Genomic DNA, 22,533 nt, shown 5'->3' with positions numbered 1-22,533 from the left:
CCTATGCTTGGACATTCTATGCTATGATGAACGTATCTATAACATAAATGTATGTTATGAAAAATAATGTACTATGTTTTTCTGCTACACTTGGGACACTTTAACATACTTTTCTATGACGTACTTAAAAATAACATAATATGCTATGGTATACCATAATATGACACAATATGCTTGACAAAGTTTTACTCCTATCTTTGGCCATACTATACTATGACACACTATGTCTTAAACTTGTGAACTTTTAATGCTATACTTGTCCTACTTTACTATATGATATGACATACTTTAATATGACATTATGACAAAAACTACTATACTTGGGACACTTAACTGTGTTTGGCCATATTACATACTAAGACAAGGTTAACTAATACATACTGTGCTATGATATATTCTAATATGGCATGCTAGATTATAAAAAAAATTTACTACCATACTTGGACATACCTTTATATGACATGCTATACTATGGTATATTTTACTGAAACAAAGTTTGAGTTCAGCCACATTTGGATTTGGTAACTCCTCAATCATTAGAGTTGCACTTTGGGCAGAGTCACAGGTTTAAGAGTAGCTTCCCTCCACTGTAAAATATAAATGTAAAGTTTCAGTGTTCTATAAAGACAACCTGCTGTTTCCTGGATGACTGGGCTGTGTTATGAGTTATGTTATCATTATCAGTCAGAAATGTTTAACCTCATCCTAAAAAATGTATGTTTGATGTGAAAAACAGCATGTGAATTCATACTATCCCTTTAAAAAGATTAAAAAAAATATTTGGTTTAGTTTTTATTTGATGACCTGTGTGTAGTGTGAAGGAGTGCTGACCTCTTTGAAGGTTCCCTTGGCTCTGAAGAGTTTGTAGAGAAGACTGACAGGGATGCAGAGCATGGAGGACATCGCCAGACACCAACCAATCACTTCGCCCCACCACGGGTACACATACACATTGTTGTAGGTCAGCGGCTTGTAGTTCACCAGGTGAAACATAAAGATGCCCTACAGAGGAGGCAACAAAAGCGGGCATGGTGGAAAATGTCTTCAAGCCTAACACAGGACTTTTTTTGGTAAAATACTATTACTAGTAGTAACTATAATAATACTAATATTAATAATAGCAATATCAATTTCTTGTGAATTTCTGTTGAAAAGTATATTTCTTGAATTTAGACAATTCATTTTGAAGCTGATGTTGTATCCCCGTGATTTAAATTGGTGAATATGGGAAATGTTGTGTTGAAAAATAACCATGAAATAATATAAATTGGTATGTATAAAATCCTGTCTGTTCATAATGTAAGTTTTACTTATAAATTTCCATCACAAATACAATAAAGAATTGTGAAACCTATGGTGTGGCTGTGGTTTTATATCCTCTCTTATGGACTACTGGTGTGCAGTCTTACCATACAGACACATGGAGTTATAAAAGACCAGCACCACTTCATCCAGGGGAAAGGCCTATAGCCAATCATACGAGCTACATCATCCATGAAGCGGTCAGCACCTGAAAAAGAATAATCGTCAATCAATGAGAATCACGAAAATGCATCACTGACACACTACACATTTACGTTTAATGTTGCGTGTAAGCTAATTATAGAACTCATTACATTTCAAACATTAGTATGATGTACTTTAGTATGAGTTATGTATGAATTAAAATAAGTATAACGTTTTTTAACTTACAATACTGTGACGTTTTTATGACATTTCATGCCTTCCTATAAAATGACGTTTTTATGACATGGTATACTATGACTTTTTTGACTTACTATGGTATATTTTTTGATGTTTTTATGTATTACTGTAATATTTTTTTTTTTTTTTTTTACATTTTATGACTTTTTATGCCTATGACGTAATATGCCTTACTATACTATGACTTTTTTCTGACTTTTTATGCCTTACTATACTATGACTTTTTTATGACTTTTTCTGCCTTACTATACTATGACTTTTTTGGGACTTTTTATGCCTGACTATACTATGACGTTTTTATGACTTTTTATGCCTTATTATACTATGACTTTTTATGCCTTACTATAATATGACGTTTTTATGACATTTCATGCCTTCCTATAAAATGACGTTTTTATGACTTTTTATGCCTTACTATACTATGACTTTTTATGCCTTACTATACTATGACATTTTTATGACTTTTTATGCCTTGCTATACTATGACCTTTTATGACTTACTATACTATGACGTTTTTATGACTTTTCATGCCTTACTATACCATGACGTTTTTATGACTTTTTATGCCTTACTATACTATGACTTTTTTATGACTTTTCATGTCTTACTAGACTGTCGCTTTTATGACTTTTTATGCCTTACTATACCATGACTTTTCATGCCTTACTAGACTATGATGTTTTTATGACTTTTTATGTCTTAGTATACTATGACTTTTTATGCCTTACTATACTATGGCGTTTTTATGACTTTTCATGCCTTACTGTACCATGACGTTTTTATGACTTTTTATGCCTTACTATAATATGACTTTTTATGCCTTACTATACTATGACTTATTTATGACTTTTTATGCCTTACTATACTTTGACTCTTTTATGACTTTTCATGCCTTACTATGCTATGACTTTTTTGGGACTTTTTATGCCTTACTATACTATGACATTTTTATGACTTTTTATTCCTTGCTATACTATGACCTTTTATGCCTTAGTATACTATGACGTTTTCATGACTTTTTATGCCTTACTATACTTTGACTCTTTTATGACTTTTCATGCCTTACTATACTATGACTTTTTTGGGACTTTTTAGGCCTTACTATACTATGACATTTTTATGACTTTTTATTCCTTGCTATACTATGACCTTTTATGCCTTACTATACTATGACGTTTTTATGACTTTTTATGCCTTACTATACTATGACTTTTTATGCCTATGACGTTTTTATGACCTTTTATGACTTACTATACTATGTTTTTTCATGCCTTACTATACTATGACGTTTTATGACTTTTCATGCCTTACTATACTATGACTTTTTATGACTTTTTATGCCTAACTATAATACTGAAGTTTTTCTGACTTTTTATGCCTTGCTATACTATGACTTTTTTATGACTTTTTCTGCCTTACTATACTATGAAGTTTTTGCGACTTTTTATGCCTGACTATACTATGACGTTTTTATAACTTTTTATGCCTTACTATATACTATGACTTTTTATGCCTTACTATAATATGACGTTTTTATACTTTTTATGCCTTACTGTACAATGTCGTTTTTATGACTTTTTATGCCTTACTATACTATGACTTTTTATGCCTTACTATACTATGACATTTTTATGAATTTTTATGCCTTGCTATACTATGACCTTTTATGCCTTACTATACTATGACTTTTTTGGACTTTTTATGCCTTACTATACTATGACATTTTTATGACTTTTTATTCCTTGCTATACTATGACCTTTTATGCCTTACTATACTATGACGTTTTTATGACTTTTTATGCCTTACTATACTATGTTTTTTCATGCCTTACTATACTATGACGTTTTATGACCTTTTATGCCTTACTATACTATGACGTTTTTATGACTTTTTATGCCTTACTATACTATGACGTTTTTATGACTTTTTATGCCTTACTATACTATGTTTTTTCATGCCTTACTATACTATGACGTTTTATGACTTTTCATGCCTTACTATACTATGACTTTTTATGACTTTTTATGCCTAACTATAATACTGAAGTTTTTCTGACTTTTTATGCCTTGCTATACTATGACTTTTTTATGACTTTTTCTGCCTTACTATATACTATGAAGTTTTTGCGACTTTTTATGCCTGACTATACTATGACGTTTTTATGACTTTTTATGCCTTATTATACTATGACTTTTTATGCCTTACTATAATATGACGTTTTTATAACTTTTTATGCCTTATTGTACAATGTCGTTTTTATGACTTTTTATGCCTTACTATACTATGACTTTTTATGCCTTACTATACTATGACATTTTTATGAATTTTTATGCCTTGCTATACTATGACCTTTTATGCCTTACTATACTATGACGTTTTTATGACTTTTCATGCCTTACTGTACCATGACGTTTTTATGACTTTTTATGCCTTACTATACTATGACTTTTTTATGACTTTTCATGTCTTACCAGACTGTCGCTTTTATGACTTTTTGTGCCTTACTATACCATGACTTTTCATGCCTTACTAGACTATGATGTTTTTATGACTTTTTATGTCTTACTATACTATGACTTTTTATGCCTTACTATACTAAGACGTTTTTCTGACTTTTTATGCCTTGCTATACTATGATTTATTTATGACTTTTTCTGCCTTACTATACTATGAAGTTTTTGCGACTTTTTATGCCTGACTATAATATGACGTTTTTATAACTTTTTATGCCTTATTATACTATGACTTTTTATGCCTTACTGTAATATGACGTTTTTATAACTTTTTATGCCTTACTGTACAATGTCGTTTTTATGACTTTTTATGCCTTACTATACTATGACTTTTTATGCCTTACTATACTATGACATTTTTATGACTTTTTATGCCTTGCTATACTATGACCTTTTATGCCTTACTATACTATGACGTTTTTATGACTTTTCATGCCTTACTATACCTATGACTTTTTTATGACTTTTTATGCCTTACTATACTATGACTTTTTATGACTTTTCATGTCTTACCAGACTGTCGCTTTTATGACTTTTTGTGCCTTACTATACCATGACTTTTCATGCCTTACTAGACTATGATGTTTTTATGACTTTTTATGTCTTACTATACTATGACTTTTTTATGACTTTTTTGCCTTACTATACTAAGACGTTTTTCTGACTTTTTATGCCTTGCTATACTATGATTTATTTATGACTTTTTCTGCCTTACTATACTATGAAGTTTTTGCGACTTTTTATGCCTGACTATAATATGACGTTTTTATAACTTTTTATGCCTTATTATACTATGACTTTTTATGCCTTACTGTAATATGACGTTTTTATAACTTTTTATGCCTTACTGTACAATGTCGTTTTTATGACTTTTTATGCCTTACTATACCTATGACTTTTTATGCCTTACTATACTATGACATTTTTATGATTTTTATGCCTTGCTATACTATGACCTTTTATGCCTTACTATACTATGACGTTTTTATGACTTTTCATGCCTTACTGTACCATGACGTTTTTATGACTTTTTATGCCTTACTATACTATGACTTTTTTATGACTTTTCATGTCTTACTAGACTGTCGCTTTTATGACTTTTTATGCCTTACTATACCATGACTTTTCATGCCTTACTAGACTATGATGTTTTTATGACTTTTTATGTCTTACTATACTATGACTTTTTATGCCTTACTATACTATGGCGTTTTTATGACTTTTCATGCCTTACTGTACCATGACGTTTTTATGACTTTTTATGCCTTACTATAATATGACTTTTTATGCCTTACTATACTATGACTTATTTATGACTTTTTATGCCTTACTATACTATGACGTTTTCATGACTTTTTATGCCTTACTATACTTTGACTCTTTTATGACTTTTCATGCCTTACTATACTATGACTTTTTTGGGACTTTTTATGCCTTACTATACTATGACATTTTTATGACTTTTTATTCCTTGCTATACTTTGACTCTTTTATGACTTTTCATGCCTTACTATACTATGACTTTTTTGGGACTTTTTAGGCCTTACTATACTATGACATTTTTATGACTTTTTATTCCTTGCTATACTATGACCTTTTATGCCTTACTATACTATGACGTTTTTATGACTTTTTATGCCTTACTATACTATGACGTTTTTATGACTTTTTATGCCTTACTATACTATGTTTTTTCATGCCTTACTATACTATGACGTTTTATGACTTTTCATGCCTTACTATACTATGACTTTTTATGACTTTTTATGCCTAACTATAATACTGAAGTTTTTCTGACTTTTTATGCCTTGCTATACTATGACTTTTTATGACTTTTTTATGACTTTTCATGCCTTACTAGACTATGATGTTTTTATGACTTTTTATTCCTTGCTATACTATGACCTTTTATGCCTTACTATACTATGACGTTTTTATAACTTTTTATGCCTTATTATACTATGACTTTTTATGCCTTACTATAATATGACGTTTTTATAACTTTTTATGCCTTACTGTACAATGTCGTTTTTATGACTTTTTATGCCTTACTATACTATGACTTTTTATGCCTTACTATACTATGACATTTTTATGAATTTTTATGCCTTGCTATACTATGACCTTTTATGCCTTACTATACTATGACGTTTTTATGACTTTTCATGCCTTACTGTACCATGACGTTTTTATGACCTTTTATGCCTTACTATACTATGACGTTTTTATGACTTTTTATGCCTTACTATACTATGACGTTTTTATGACTTTTTATGCCTTACTATACTATGTTTTTTCATGCCTTACTATACTATGACGTTTTATGACTTTTCATGCCTTACTATACTATGACTTTTTTATGACTTTTTATGCCTTACTATATACTATGAAGTTTTTATGACTTTTTTATGACTTTTTATGCTTACTATACTATGACTTTTTATGACTTTTTCTGCCTTACTATACTATGAAGTTTTTGCGACTTTTTATGCCTGACTATACTATGACGTTTTTATAACTTTTTATGCCTTACTATACTATGACTTTTTATGCCTTACTATACTATGACATTTTTATGAATTTTTATGCCTTGCTATACTATGACCTTTTATGCCTTACTATACTATGACGTTTTTATGACTTTTCATGCCTTACTGTACCATGACGTTTTTATGACTTTTTATGCCTTACTATACTATGACTTTTTTATGACTTTTCATGTCTTACCAGACTGTCGCTTTTATGACTTTTTGTGCCTTACTATACCATGACTTTTCATGCCTTACTAGACTATGATGTTTTTATGACTTTTTATGACTTTTTATGCCTTGCTATACTATGATTTATTTATGACTTTTTATGCCTTACTATACTATGACGTTTTCATGACTTTTTATGCCTTACTATACTTTGACTCTTTTATGACTTTTCATGCCTTACTATACTATGACTTTTTTGGGACTTTTTATGCCTTACTATACTATGACATTTTTATGTCTTTTTATTCCTTGCTATACTATGACCTTTTATGCCTTACTATACTATGACGTTTTTATGACTTTTTATGCCTTACTATACAACAACGTTTTTATGACTTTTTATCCCTTACTATACTATGGCGTTTTTATGACTTTTCATGCCTTACTGTACCATGACGTTTTTATGACTTTTTATGCCTTACTATAATATGACTTTTTATGCCTTACTATACTATGACTTATTTATGACTTTTTATGCCTTACTATACTATGCCGTTTTCATGACTTTTTATGCCTTACTATACTTTGACTCTTTTATGACTTTTCATGCCTTACTATACTATGACTTTTTTGGGACTTTTTATGCCTTACTATACTATGACATTTTTATGACTTTTTATTCCTTGCTATACTATGACCTTTTATGCCTTACTATACTATGACGTTTTTACGACTTTTTATGCCTTACTATACTATGACGTTTTTATGACTTTTTATGCCTTACTATACTATGTTTTTTCATGCCTTACTATACTATGACGTTTTATGACTTTTCATGCCTTACTATACTATGACTTTTTATGACTTTTTATGCCTAACTATAATACTGAAGTTTTTCTGACTTTTTATGCCTTGCTATACTATGACTTTTTTATGACTTTTTCTGCCTTACTATACTATGAAGTTTTTGCGACTTTTTATGCCTGACTATACTATGACGTTTTTATAACTTTTTATGCCTTATTATACTATGACTTTTTATGCCTTATTATAATATGACGTTTTTATAACTTTTTATGCCTTACTGTACAATGTCGTTTTTATGACTTTTTATGCCTTACTATACTATGACTTTTTATGCCTTACTATACCATGACATTTTTATGACTTTTTATGCCTTACTATACTATGACTTTTTCATGACTTTTCATGCTTTACTAGAATATGACGTTTTTCTGACTTTTCATGCCTTACTGTACCATGACGTTTTCATGACTTTTTATGCCTTACTATACTATGACTTTTTGGGGACTTTTTATGCCTTACTATACTATGACATTTTTATGACTTTTTATTCCTTGCTATACTATGACCTTTTATGCCTTACTATACTATGACGTTTTTATGACTTTTTATGTCTTACTATACTATGTTTTTTCATGCCTTACTATACTATGACGTTTTATGACTTTTCATGCCTTACTATACTATGACTTTTTATGCCTAACTATAATACTGAAGTTTTTCTGACTTTTTAAGCCTTGCTATACTATGACTTTTTATGACTTTTTCTGCCTTACTATACTATGAAGTTTTTGCGACTTTTTATGCCTGACTGTACTATGACGTTTTTATAACTTTTTATGCCTTACTATACTATGACTTTTTATGCCTTACTATACTATGACATTTTTATGAATTTTTATGCCTTGCTATACTATGACCTTTTATGCCTTACTATACTATGACGTTTTTATGACTTTTCATGCCTTACTGTACTATGACGTTTTTATGACTTTTTATGACTTTTTATGCCTTACTATACTATGACTTTTTATGACTTTTCATGTCTTACCAGACTGTCGCTTTTATGACTTTTTGTGCCTTACTATACCATGACTTTTCATGCCTTACTAGACTATGATGTTTTTATGACTTTTTATGCCTTGCTATACTATGATTTATTTATGACTTTTTATGCCTTACTATACTATGACGTTTTCATGACTTTTTATGCCTTACTATACTTTGACTCTTTTATGACTTTTCATGCCTTACTATACTATGACTTTTTTGGGACTTTTTATGCCTTACTATACTATGAAATTTTTATGTCTTTTTATTCCTTGCTATACTATGACCTTTTATGCCTTACTATACTATGACGTTTTTATGACTTTTTATGCCTTACTATACAACAACGTTTTTATGACTTTTTATCCCTTACTATACTATGGCGTTTTTATGACTTTTCATGCCTTACTGTACCATGACGTTTTTATGACTTTTTATGCCTTACTATAATATGACTTTTTATGCCTTACTATACTATGACTTATTTATGACTTTTTATGCCTTACTATACTATGCCGTTTTCATGACTTTTTATGCCTTACTATACTTTGACTCTTTTATGACTTTTCATGCCTTACTATACTATGACTTTTTTGGGACTTTTTATGCCTTACTATACTATGACATTTTTATGACTTTTTATTCCTTGCTATACTATGACCTTTTATGCCTTACTATACTATGACGTTTTTACGACTTTTTATGCCTTACTATACTATGACGTTTTTATGACTTTTTATGCCTTACTATACTATGTTTTTTCATGCCTTACTATACTATGACGTTTTATGACTTTTCATGCCTTACTATACTATGACTTTTTATGACTTTTTATGCCTAACTATAATACTGAAGTTTTTCTGACTTTTTATGCCTTGCTATACTATGACTTTTTTATGACTTTTTCTGCCTTACTATACTATGAAGTTTTTGCGACTTTTTATGCCTGACTATACTATGACGTTTTTATAACTTTTTATGCCTTATTATACTATGACTTTTTATGCCTTATTATAATATGACGTTTTTATAACTTTTTATGCCTTACTGTACAATGTCGTTTTTATGACTTTTTATGCCTTACTATACTATGACTTTTTATGCCTTACTATACCATGACATTTTTATGACTTTTTATGCCTTACTATACTATGACTTTTTCATGACTTTTCATGCTTTACTAGAATATGACGTTTTTCTGACTTTTCATGCCTTACTGTACCATGACGTTTTCATGACTTTTTATGCCTTACTATACTATGACTTTTTGGGGACTTTTTATGCCTTACTATACTATGACATTTTTATGACTTTTTATTCCTTGCTATACTATGACCTTTTATGCCTTACTATACTATGACGTTTTTATGACTTTTTATGTCTTACTATACTATGTTTTTTCATGCCTTACTATACTATGACGTTTTATGACTTTTCATGCCTTACTATACTATGACTTTTTATGCCTAACTATAATACTGAAGTTTTTCTGACTTTTTAAGCCTTGCTATACTATGACTTTTTTATGACTTTTTCTGCCTTACTATACTATGAAGTTTTTGCGACTTTTTATGCCTGACTGTACTATGACGTTTTTATAACTTTTTATGCCTTATTATACTATGACTTTTTATGCCTTACTATAATATGACGTTTTTATAACTTTTGATGCCTTACTGTACAATGTCATTTTTATGACTTTTTATGCCTTACTATACTATGACTTTTTATGCCTTACTATACCATGACATTTTTATGACTTTTTATGCCTTACTATACTATGACTTTTTCATGACTTTTTATGCCTTACTATACTATGACGTTTTTATGACTTACTATACTATGACACTTTTATGACTTTTTATGCCTTACTATACCATGACTTTTCATGCCTTACTATACTATGACGTTTTTATGACTTTTTATGCCTTACTATACTATGACATTTTTATGATTTTTATGCCTTACTATACTATGACTTTTTCATGACTTTTTATGCCTTACTATACTATGACATTTTTATGACTTTTTATGCCCTACTATACTATGAACTTTTATGCCTTACTATACTAACACGTTTTTATGACTTTTCATGCTTTACTAGAATATGACGTTTTTCTGACTTTTTATGCCTTACTATACTATGACTTTATTATGACTTTTTATGCCTTACTATACTATGACTTTTTATGCCTCACTATACTATGACATTTTTATGACTTTTTATGCCTTACTATACTATGCCTTTTTATGCCTTACTGTACTATGACTTTTTCATGACTTTTTATGACCTTAGTATACGATGACTTTTTATGCCTTACTATACTATGAGGTTTTTATGACTTTTCATGCCTTACTATACTATGGTGTTTTTATGACTTTTCATGCCTTACTGTACCATGACGTTTTTATGACTTTTTATGCCTTACTATAATATGACTTTTTATGCCTTACTATACTATGACTTATTTATGACTTTTTATGCCTTACTATACTATGACGTTTTCATGACTTTTTATGCCTTACTATACTATGACTTTTTGGGGACTTTTTATGCCTTACTATACTATGACATTTTTATGACTTTTTATTCCTTGCTATACTATGACCTTTTATGCCTTACTATACTATGACGTTTTTATGACTTTTTATGCCTTACTATACTATGACTTTTTTAGGACTTTTTATGCCTTGTTATACTATGACCTTTTATGCCTTACTATACTATGACGTTTTTATGACTTTTCATGCCTTACTGTACCATGACGTTTTTATGACTTTTTATGCCTTACTATACTATGACTTTTTTATGACTTTTCATGTCTTACTAGACTGTCGCTTTTATGACTTTTTATGCCTTACTATACCATGACTTTTCATGCTTTACTAGACTATGATGTTTTTATGACTTTTTATGTCTTACTATACTATGACTTTTTATGCCTTACTATACTATGACGTTTTTATGACTTTTTATGCCTTACTAACACGTTTTTATGACTTTTTATGCCTTACTATACTATGTTTTTTCATGCCTTACAATACTATGACGTTTTTATGCCTTACTATACAATGACTTTTTTATGACTTTTCATGCCTTACTATACTATGACTTTTTATGACTTTTTATGCCTTACTATAATACTAAAGTTTTTCTGACTTTTTATGCCTTGCTATACTATGACTTTTTTATGAATTTTTCTGCCTTACTATACTATGAAGTTTTTGCGACTTTTTATGCCTGACTATACTATGACATTTTTATAACTTTTTATGCCTTATTATACTGACTTTTTATGCCTTACTATAATATGACATTTTTATAACTTTTAATGCCTTACTATACAATGTCGTTTTTATGACTTTTTATGCCTTACTATACTATGACTTTTTATGCCTTACTATACCATGACATTTTTATGACTTTTTATGCCTTACTATACTATGACTTTTTCATGACTTTTTATACCTTAGTATACGATGACTTTTTATGCCTTACTATACTATGACATTTTTATGACTTTTTATGCCTTACTATACTATGACATTTTTATGACTTTTTATGCCTTACTATACCATGACTTTTCATGCCTTACTATACCATGACTTTTCATGCCTTACTATACTATGACATTTTTATGACTTTTTATGCCTTACTATACCATGACTTTTCATGCCTTACTATACCATGACTTTTCATGCCTTACTATACTATGATGTTTTTGTGACTTTTCATGCCTTAATAGACTATGGCGTTTTTATGACTTTTCATGCCTTATTGTACCATGACGTTTTTATGACTTTTTATGCCTTACTATAATATGACTTTTTATGCCTTACTATACTATGACTTATTTATGACTTTTTATGCCTTACTATACTATGACATTTTTATGACTTTTTATGCCTTACTATACCATGACTTTTCATGCCTTACTATACTATGATGTTTTTGTGACTTTTCATGCCTTAATAGACTATGACGTTTTTATGACTTTTTATGCCTTACTATACTATGACGTTTTTATGACTTTTTATCCCTTACTATACTATGGCGTTTTTATGACTTTTCATGCCTTACTGTACCATGACGTTTTTATGACTTTTTATGCCTTACTATAATATGACTTTTTATGCCTTGCTATACTATGACTTATTTATGACTTTTTATGCCTTACTATACTTTGACTCTTTTATGACTTTTCATGCCTTACTATACTATGACTTTTTTGGGACTTTTTATGCCTTACTATACTATGACATTTTTATGACTTTTTATTCCTTGCTATACTATGACCTTTTATGCCTTACTATACTATGACGTTTTTATGATTTTTTATACCTTACTATACTATGTTTTTTCATGCCTTACTATACTATGACGTTTTATGACTTTTCATGCCTTACTATACTATGACTTTTTATGACTTTTTATGCCTTACTATAATACTGAAGTTTTTCTGACTTTTTATGCCTTGCTATACTATGACTTTTTTCTGACTTTTTATGCCTTACTATACTATGACGTTTTTATAACTTTTTATGCCTTATTATACTATGACTTTTTATGCCTTACTATACTATGACGTTTTTATGACTTTTTATGCCTTACTATACTATGTCGTTTTTATGACTTTTTATGCCTTACTATACTATGACTTTTTATGCCTTACTATACCATGACATTTTTATGACTTTTTATGCCTTACTATACTATGACTTTTTCATGACTTTTTATGCCTTACTATACGATGAGGTTTTTATGACTTTTCATGCCTTACTATACTATGACCTTTTTATGACTTTTTATGCCTTACTATACTATGTCGTTTTTATGACTTTTCATGCCTTACTATACTATGACTTTTTATGCCTTACTATACCATGACATTTTTATGACTTTTTATGCCTTACTATACTATGACTTTTTCATGACTTTTTATACCTTAGTATACGATGACTTTTTATGCCTTACTATACTATGACACTTTTATGACTTTTTATGCCTTACTACACTATGACTTTATTATGACTTTTCATGCCTTACTATACTATGACTTTTTATGCCTTACTATACTATGACTTTTTTAGGACTTTTTATGCCTTGCTATACTATGACATTTTTATGACTTTTTATGCCCTACTATACTATGACTTTTTATGCCTTACTATACTATGACGTTTTTATGACTTTTTATGCCTTACTATACTATGACGTTTTTCTGACTTTTTATGCCTTAATATACTATGACTTTTTATGACTTTTTATCCCTTACTATACTATGGCGTTTTTATGACTTTTCATGCCTTATTGTACCATGACGTTTTTATGACTTTTTATGCCTTACTATAATATGACTTTTTATGCCTTACTATACTATGACTTATTTATGACTTTTTATGCCTTACTATACTATGACATTTTTATGACTTTTTATGCCTTACTATACCATGACTTTTCATGCCTTACTATACTATGATGTTTTTGTGACTTTTCATGCCTTAATAGACTATGACGTTTTTATGACTTTTTATGCCTTACTATACTATGACTTTTTATGACTTTTTATCCCTTACTATACTATGGCGTTTTTATGACTTTTCATGCCTTATTGTACCATGACGTTTTTATGACTTTTTATGCCTTACTATAATATGACTTTTTATGCCTTACTATACTATGACTTATTTATGACTTTTTATGCCTTACTATACTATGACATTTTTATGACTTTTTATGCCTTACTATACCATGACTTTTCATGCCTTACTATACTATGATGTTTTTGTGACTTTTCATGCCTTAATAGACTATGACGTTTTTATGACTTTTTATGCCTTACTATACTATGACGTTTTTATGACTTTTTATCCCTTACTATACTATGGCGTTTTGATGACTTTTCATGCCTTACTGTACCATGACGTTTTTATGACTTTTTATGCCTTACTATAATATGACTTTTTATGCCTTACTATACTATGACTTATTTATGACTTTTTATGCCTTACTATACTTTGACTCTTTTATGACTTTTCATGCCTTACTATACTATGACTTTTTTGGGACTTTTTATGCCTTACTATACTATGACATTTTTATGACTTTTTATTCCTTGCTATACTATGACCTTTTATGCCTTACTATACTATGACGTTTTTATGATTTTTTATACCTTACTATACTATGTTTTTTCATGCCTTACTATACTATGACGTTTTATGACTTTTCATGCCTTACTATACTATGACTTTTTATGACTTTTTATGCCTTACTATAATACTGAAGTTTTTCTGACTTTTTATGCCTTGCTATACTATGACTTTTTTCTGACTTTTTATGCCTTACTATACTATGACGTTTTTATAACTTTTTATGCCTTATTATACTATGACTTTTTATGCCTTACTATACTATGACGTTTTTATGACTTTTTATGCCTTACTATACTATGTCGTTTTTATGACTTTTTATGCCTTACTATACTATGACTTTTTATGCCTTACTATACCATGACATTTTTATGACTTTTTATGCCTTACTATACTATGACTTTTCATGACTTTTTATGCCTTACTATACGATGAGGTTTTTATGACTTTTCATGCCTTACTATACTATGACCTTTTTATGACTTTTTATGCCTTACTATACTATGTCGTTTTTATGACTTTTCATGCCTTACTATACTATGACTTTTTATGCCTTACTATACCATGACATTTTTATGACTTTTTATGCCTTACTATACTATGACTTTTTCATGACTTTTTATACCTTAGTATACGATGACTTTTTATGCCTTACTATACTATGACACTTTTATGACTTTTTATGCCTTACTACACTATGACTTTATTATGACTTTTCATGCCTTACTATACTATGACTTTTTATGCCTTACTATACTATGACTTTTTTAGGACTTTTTATGCCTTGCTATACTATGACATTTTTATGACTTTTTATGCCCTACTATACTATGACTTTTTATGCCTTACTATACTATGACGTTTTTATGACTTTTTATGCCTTACTATACTTGCACGTTTTTATGACTTTTTATGCCTTACTATACTATGTTTTTTCATGCCTTACTATACTATGACGTTTTTATGACTTTTTATACCTTACGATACTTGCACGTTTTTATGACTTTTTATGCCTTACTATACAATGACTTTTTTTATGACTTTTCATGCCTTACTATAATACTGAAGTTTTTCTGACTTTTTATGCCTTACTGTACTATGATGTTTTTATGACTTTTTATGCCTTACTATACTATGACGTTTTTATGACTTTTTATGCCTTACTATACTATGACATTTTTATGATTTTTATGCCTTACTATACTATGACCATTTCATGACTTTTTATGCCTTACTATACTATGACATTTTTATGACTTTTTATGCCCTACTATACTATGAACTTTTATGCCTTACTATACTAACACGTTTTTATGACTTTTTATGCCTTACTATACTATGTTGTTTTTATGACTTCTTATGCCTTACTATACTATGACTTTTTATGCCTTAATATACTATGACTTTTTATGCCTTACTATACTATGACGTTTTTATGACTTTTCATGCCTTACTGTACCATGACGTTTTTATGACTTTTTATGCCTTACTATACTATGACTTTTTATGCCTTACTATACTATGACTTTTTCATGACTTTTCATGCTTTACTAGAATATGACGTTTTTCTGACTTTTTATGCCTTACTATACTATGACTTTATTATGACTTTTCATGCCTTACTATACTATGACTTTTTATGCCTCACTATACTATGACATTTTTATGCCTTTTTATGCCTTACTATACTATGCCTTTTTATACCTTACTGTACTATGACTTTTTCATGACTTTTTATGACCTTAGTATACGATGACTTTTTATGCCTTACTATACTATGAGGTTTTTATGACTTTTCATGCCTTACTATACAACAACGTTTTTATGACTTTTTATCCCTTACTATACTATGGTGTTTTTATGACTTTTCATGCCTTACTGTACCATGACGTTTTTATGACTTTTTATGCCTTACTATAATATGACTTTTTATGCCTTACTATACTATGACTTATTTATGACTTTTTATGCCTTACTATACTATGACGTTTTCATGACTTTTTATGCCTTACTATACTATGACATTTTTATGACTTTTTATTCCTTGCTATACTATGACCTTTTATGCCTTACTATACTATGACGTTTTTATGACTTTTCATGCCTTACTGTACCATGACGTTTTTATGACTTTTTATGTCTTACTATACTATGACTTTTTTATGACTTTTCATGTCTTACTAGACTGTCGCTTTTATGACTTTTTATGCCTTACTATACCATGACTTTTCATGCCTTACTAGACTATGATGTTTTTATGACTTTTTATGTCTTACTATACTATGACTTTTTATGCCTTACCATACTATGACGTTTTTATGACTTTTTATGCCTTACTAACACGTTTTTATGACTTTTTATGCCTTACTATACTATGTTTTTTCATGCCTTACAATACTATAACGTTTTATGCCTTACTATACAATGACTTTTTTATGACTTTTTATGCCTTACTATACTATGACTTTTTATGACTTTTTATGCCTTACTATAATACTGAAGTTTTTATGACTTTTTATGCCTTGCTATACTATGACTTTTTTATGACTTTTTCTGCCTTACTATACTATGAAGTTTTTGCGACTTTTTATGCCTGACTATACTATGACGTTTTTATAACTTTTTATGCCTTATTATACTATGACTTTTTATGCCTTACTATAATATGACGTTTTTATAACTTTTAATGCCTTACTATACAATGTCGTTTTTATGACTTTTTATGCCTTACTATACTATGACTTTTTATGCCTTACTATACCATGACATTTTTATGACTTTTTATGCCTTACTATACTATGACTTTTTCATGACTTTTTATACCTTAGTATACGATGACTTTTTATGCCTTACTATACTATGACATTTTTATGACTTTTTATGCCTTACTATAATATGACTTTTTATGCCTTACTATACTATGACTTATTTATGACTTTTTATGCCTTACTATACTATGACATTTTTATGACTTTTTATGCCTTACTATACCATGACTTTTCATGCCTTACTATACTATGATGTTTTTGTGACTTTTCATGCCTTAAGAGACTATGACGTTTTTATGACTTTTTATGCCTTACTATACTATGACTTTTTCATGACTTTTTATGCCTTACTATACGATGAGGTTTTTATGACTTTTCATGCCTTACTATACTATGACCTTTTTATGACTTTTTATGCCTTACTATACTATGACGTTTTTATGACTTTTCATGCCTTACTGTACCATGACGTTTTTATGACTTTTTATGCCTTACTATACTATGACTTTTTTATGACTTTTCATGTCTTACTATACTATGACTTTTTATGCCTTACTATACTATGACTTTTTTAGGACTTTTTATGCCTTACTATACTATGACTTTTTTAGGACTTTTTATGCCCTACTATACTATGACTTTTTATGCCTTACTATACTTGCAAGTTTTTATGACTTTTTATGCCTTACTATACTATGACGTTTTTATGACTTTTTATGCCTTACTATACTATGACGTTTTTATGACTTTTTATGCCTTACTATACTATGTTTTTTCATGCCTTACTATACTATGATGTTTTTATGACTTTTTATACCTTACGATACTTGCACGTTTTTATGACTTTTTATGCCTTACTATACTATGACTTTTTCTGACTTTTTATGCCTTACTATACTAAGACGTTTTTCTGACTTTTTATGCCTTGCTATACTATGACTTTTTTCTGACTTTTTATGCCTTACTATACTATGACGTTTTTATAACTTTTTATGCCTTATTATACTATGACTTTTTATGCCTTACTATAATATGACGTTTTTATGACTTTTTATGCCTTACTATACTATGTCGTTTTTATGACTTTTTATGCCTTACTATACTATGACTTTTTATGCCTTACTATACCATGACATTTTTATGACTTTTTATGCCTTACTATACTATGACTTTTTCATGACTTTTTATGCCTTACTACACGATGAGGTTTTTATGACTTTTCATGCCTTACTATACTATGACGTTTTTATGACTTTTTATGCCTTACTATACTATGACGTTTTTATGACTTTTCATGCCTTACTGTACCATGACGTTTTTATGACTTTTTATGCCTTACTATACTATGACTTTTTTATGACTTTTCATGTCTTACTAGACTGTCGCTTTTATGACTTTTTATGCCTTACTATACCATGACTTTTCATGCCTTACTATACTATGACGTTTTATACCTTACTATACTATGACTTTTTATGACTTTTTATGCCTTACTATAATACTGAAGTTTTTCTGACTTTTTATGCCTTACTATACTAAGACGTTTTTCTGACTTTTTATGCCTTGCTATACTATGACTTTTTATGCCTTACTATACTATGACGTTTTTATAACTCTTTATGCCTTATTATACTATGACTTTTTATGCCTTACTATAATATGACGTTTTTATGACTTTTTATGCCTTACTATACTATGTCGTTTTTATGACTTTTTATGCCTTACTATACCATGACATTTTTATGACTTTTTATGCGTTACTATACTGACTTTTTCATGACTTTTTATGCCTTAGTATACGATGACTTTTTATGCCTTACTATACTGAGGTTTTTATGACTTTTCATGCCTTACTATACAATGACGTTTTTATGACTTTTCATGCCTTACTGTACCGTGACGTTTTTTATGACTTTTTATGCCTTACTATACTATGACTTTTTATGCCTTACTATACTATGACTTATTTATGACTTTTTATGCCTTACTATACTATGACGTTTTCATGACTTTTTATGCCTTACTATACTATGACTTTATTATGACTTTTCATGCCTTACTATACTATGACGTTTTTATGACTTTTTATACCTTACTATACTATGACGTTTTTATGACTTTTTATGCCTTACTATACTATGATTTATTTAGGACTTTTTATGCCTTACTATAATATGACATTTTTATGACTTTTTATGCCTTGCTATACTATGACCTTTTATGCCTTACTGTACCATGACGTTTTTATGACTTTTTATGACTTTTCATGCCTTACTAGACTGTCGTTTTTATGATTGCCATTTTTCATGACATTTTTTCATCTAGCTTTTTTAACCTTGTATGCATAATGCAAATGTTATGCCTTACTATACAATGATTTTTTTATTACATTTAATGCGTTAATATGCTATGACATTTTTTTACGTTTTTATGCCATACTATACTAAGACATTTTTGTGACATTTTACGCCTTGCTATACTATGACGTTTTTCGAAGTTTTGTGCCATACTGTGTCGTTTTTATGACTTTTTATGCCTCACTATACTATGACATTTTTATGCCTTACTGTACAATGACTTTTTCATGACTTTTTATGCTCTACTACACTATGACTTTTTCATGACTTTTTATGCCTTACTATACTATTACATTTTTATGACTTTTTATGCCTTACTATACTACCACTTTATTATGACTTTTCATGCCTTACTATACTATGATGTTTTTATGACTTTTTATGCCTTACTATACTATGACTTTTTATGCCTTACTATACTATGACTTTTTTATGACTTTTCATGCCTTACTGTACCATGACGTTTTTATGACTTTTTATGCCTTACTATACCATGACATTTTTATGCCTTACTATACTATGACTTTTTTATGACTTTTCATGCGTTACTATACTATGACTTATTTATGACTTTTTATGCCTTACTATACTATGATGTTTTTATGATAATTTATGCCTTACTATACTATGACATTTTTATGACATTTTGTATAGGAATGATAATGTCCCAGGCAGTTGATCACTATGAGCAGTTTCCACTGTGCTTTAAACAGACTGACAGACTGAACTGTGACCTTTACTGTCACATCATGTTACACAACAATTCATACACTTGTGAGATCAGATACTTTGCTGACATAGTATCCTATGGCACACCATGCCAGTATTTGGCTGTGGAACACTACACTATGTGTGTTTGTGCACAAATGTATGTGTATGTTGCATACCATAGACCCAGGCAACTACTATGCATTCCCAGAATGCTTGCCACAACAGAGTCATTCCACTGGCCGAATAGTAGTCAAACAACTGGAAGACATACATTCCTCCCTGCAAAGAGAGAGACCATTCAGTTAGTGTATACGTTTTTTTGATTTCCTGTTGCATAAACTGATTCATCTGGTGAAGTGTGACTGTCTTGTTCCACATCTTTATGCAGTTTAGTTGCTGCAAGTTGGAAGAAGAAAGTTTTTTTCTTTAGGTTTTATTATATTAACCAAAAACAGGCCGTCTGTAACTGACCTGCGTCACCATGGAGAGGTCGATAATGAAGCATAGTAAACAGCATATTGCCACAGCGATCTCCCTTTTGTAGCGATGGTAGTATTTTCCAGGAAACAGATCCAGAATTCCAGTAACAAAACCCTCCACCCCAACAAACTGGAGGGAAAGAGAGAGAGGTAGAAACACAGACAAACAGTGAGTGTGCATTCACCACACAAACTGAACTGAAGCTCACTGCAGATAATTATATGACTTTCTTGATCTGCTGGGGGAGATCAACATGTTATAGCAGCACACACACACACACACACACACAGACAGAATTATTTGAAATAAATAAATAAAATAATGAATTTACAGATCTAAATGAATGAGTCGTGCAAATATTTGTGTGAATATATACATGAAAAAATAATTAGTCCATTGTGCAACTATTAATAGATAGATGATCTATCATAGCATTAGTCACTTTGAGTTTTCTAGGTTTCATTATCATCATATGATAATGTAAATGAAAACAGTCTGCAGCTGCCGATGCATTCAAGGACACTTTAACTCATCACGTTAACATGATCATTTTAACACAGTCCATGTTGGTGACTGTTTGTTCTTTAGGTTTGATGTTCTGACAACAGATGTTGTCACTGTGAGGCTTTTAGCAGCTGAAGGTTTGAATATCCAGGCTTCAGTGAAGCCTGCAGCAAGTTTCAAGTCTCTGGAAGTTGAGTTTAATAGAAATGAACAAGTTGTGTTGGTCACCTGACTGTCCAGTCCCAGCAACAGCAGCATGAAGAAGAAGAGCGCCGCCCAGAGCGGAGCCACCGGCATCAGACTGACCGCTTTCGGATACGCGATGAAGGCCAGACCTGGACCTGAAACACACACAGAGATACACACAACACACATGTTATAATATACCACTACAACACTGAATGTTTAACTACTATGTTATACACTCCGCTGTATTAATTTTACTCCCAAATAAAGATTTGTAGAATCATCGTTTAGCAGCGTCTACATTTCTGTCCCATATCGTTTAGATTTTGTCATCTTCCTTTACTTGTAGTTTTGTAAGTTTTAATATTTATATAACTACTGAATGTTTTTATTGTCATATGTACACATGCAAAGGGGAGTGAACTGCTCTCACAGGACCAGTCTGTATAAATGTTTACCTCATGAATACATGATTTGAACCTTTTATTACAACACTTCAACCAAAGAGTGTGTCAGAACAAACATGATTTTGTAGGAAACATATCTGTTTTACTTACATATGTTTTTAATTATTTTGTGACCACACAGATTTATAGACTGTA

The 22,533-nt window shown here is 29.8% G+C and overlaps 1 protein-coding gene across 1 annotated transcript in view; it reads right to left on the bottom strand.

Moving 5' to 3' along the window:
- slc6a8 (solute carrier family 6 member 8) overlaps nucleotides 1-22,533 on the bottom strand; it is a 64,796-nt gene that overhangs the window by 8,889 nt on the left and 33,374 nt on the right. The window contains exons 8-12 of the mRNA XM_056384326.1: nucleotides 21,974-22,086; nucleotides 21,233-21,370; nucleotides 20,938-21,040; nucleotides 1,410-1,510; nucleotides 832-1,002 (exon numbers count right to left, since the gene is read on the bottom strand). Coding sequence (XP_056240301.1) covers nucleotides 832-1,002; nucleotides 1,410-1,510; nucleotides 20,938-21,040; nucleotides 21,233-21,370; nucleotides 21,974-22,086 — 626 coding nt within the window. The remainder of the gene's footprint in view (nucleotides 1-831; nucleotides 1,003-1,409; nucleotides 1,511-20,937; nucleotides 21,041-21,232; nucleotides 21,371-21,973; nucleotides 22,087-22,533) is intronic.

This window comes from Seriola aureovittata, chromosome 9 (assembly GCF_021018895.1).
Source record: "Seriola aureovittata isolate HTS-2021-v1 ecotype China chromosome 9, ASM2101889v1, whole genome shotgun sequence".
Classification (NCBI taxonomy): Eukaryota; Metazoa; Chordata; class Actinopteri; order Carangiformes; family Carangidae; genus Seriola; species Seriola aureovittata.
Note: the sequence above shows the minus strand (reverse complement) of the source record. Positions and strands in the feature narration are given on the sequence as shown.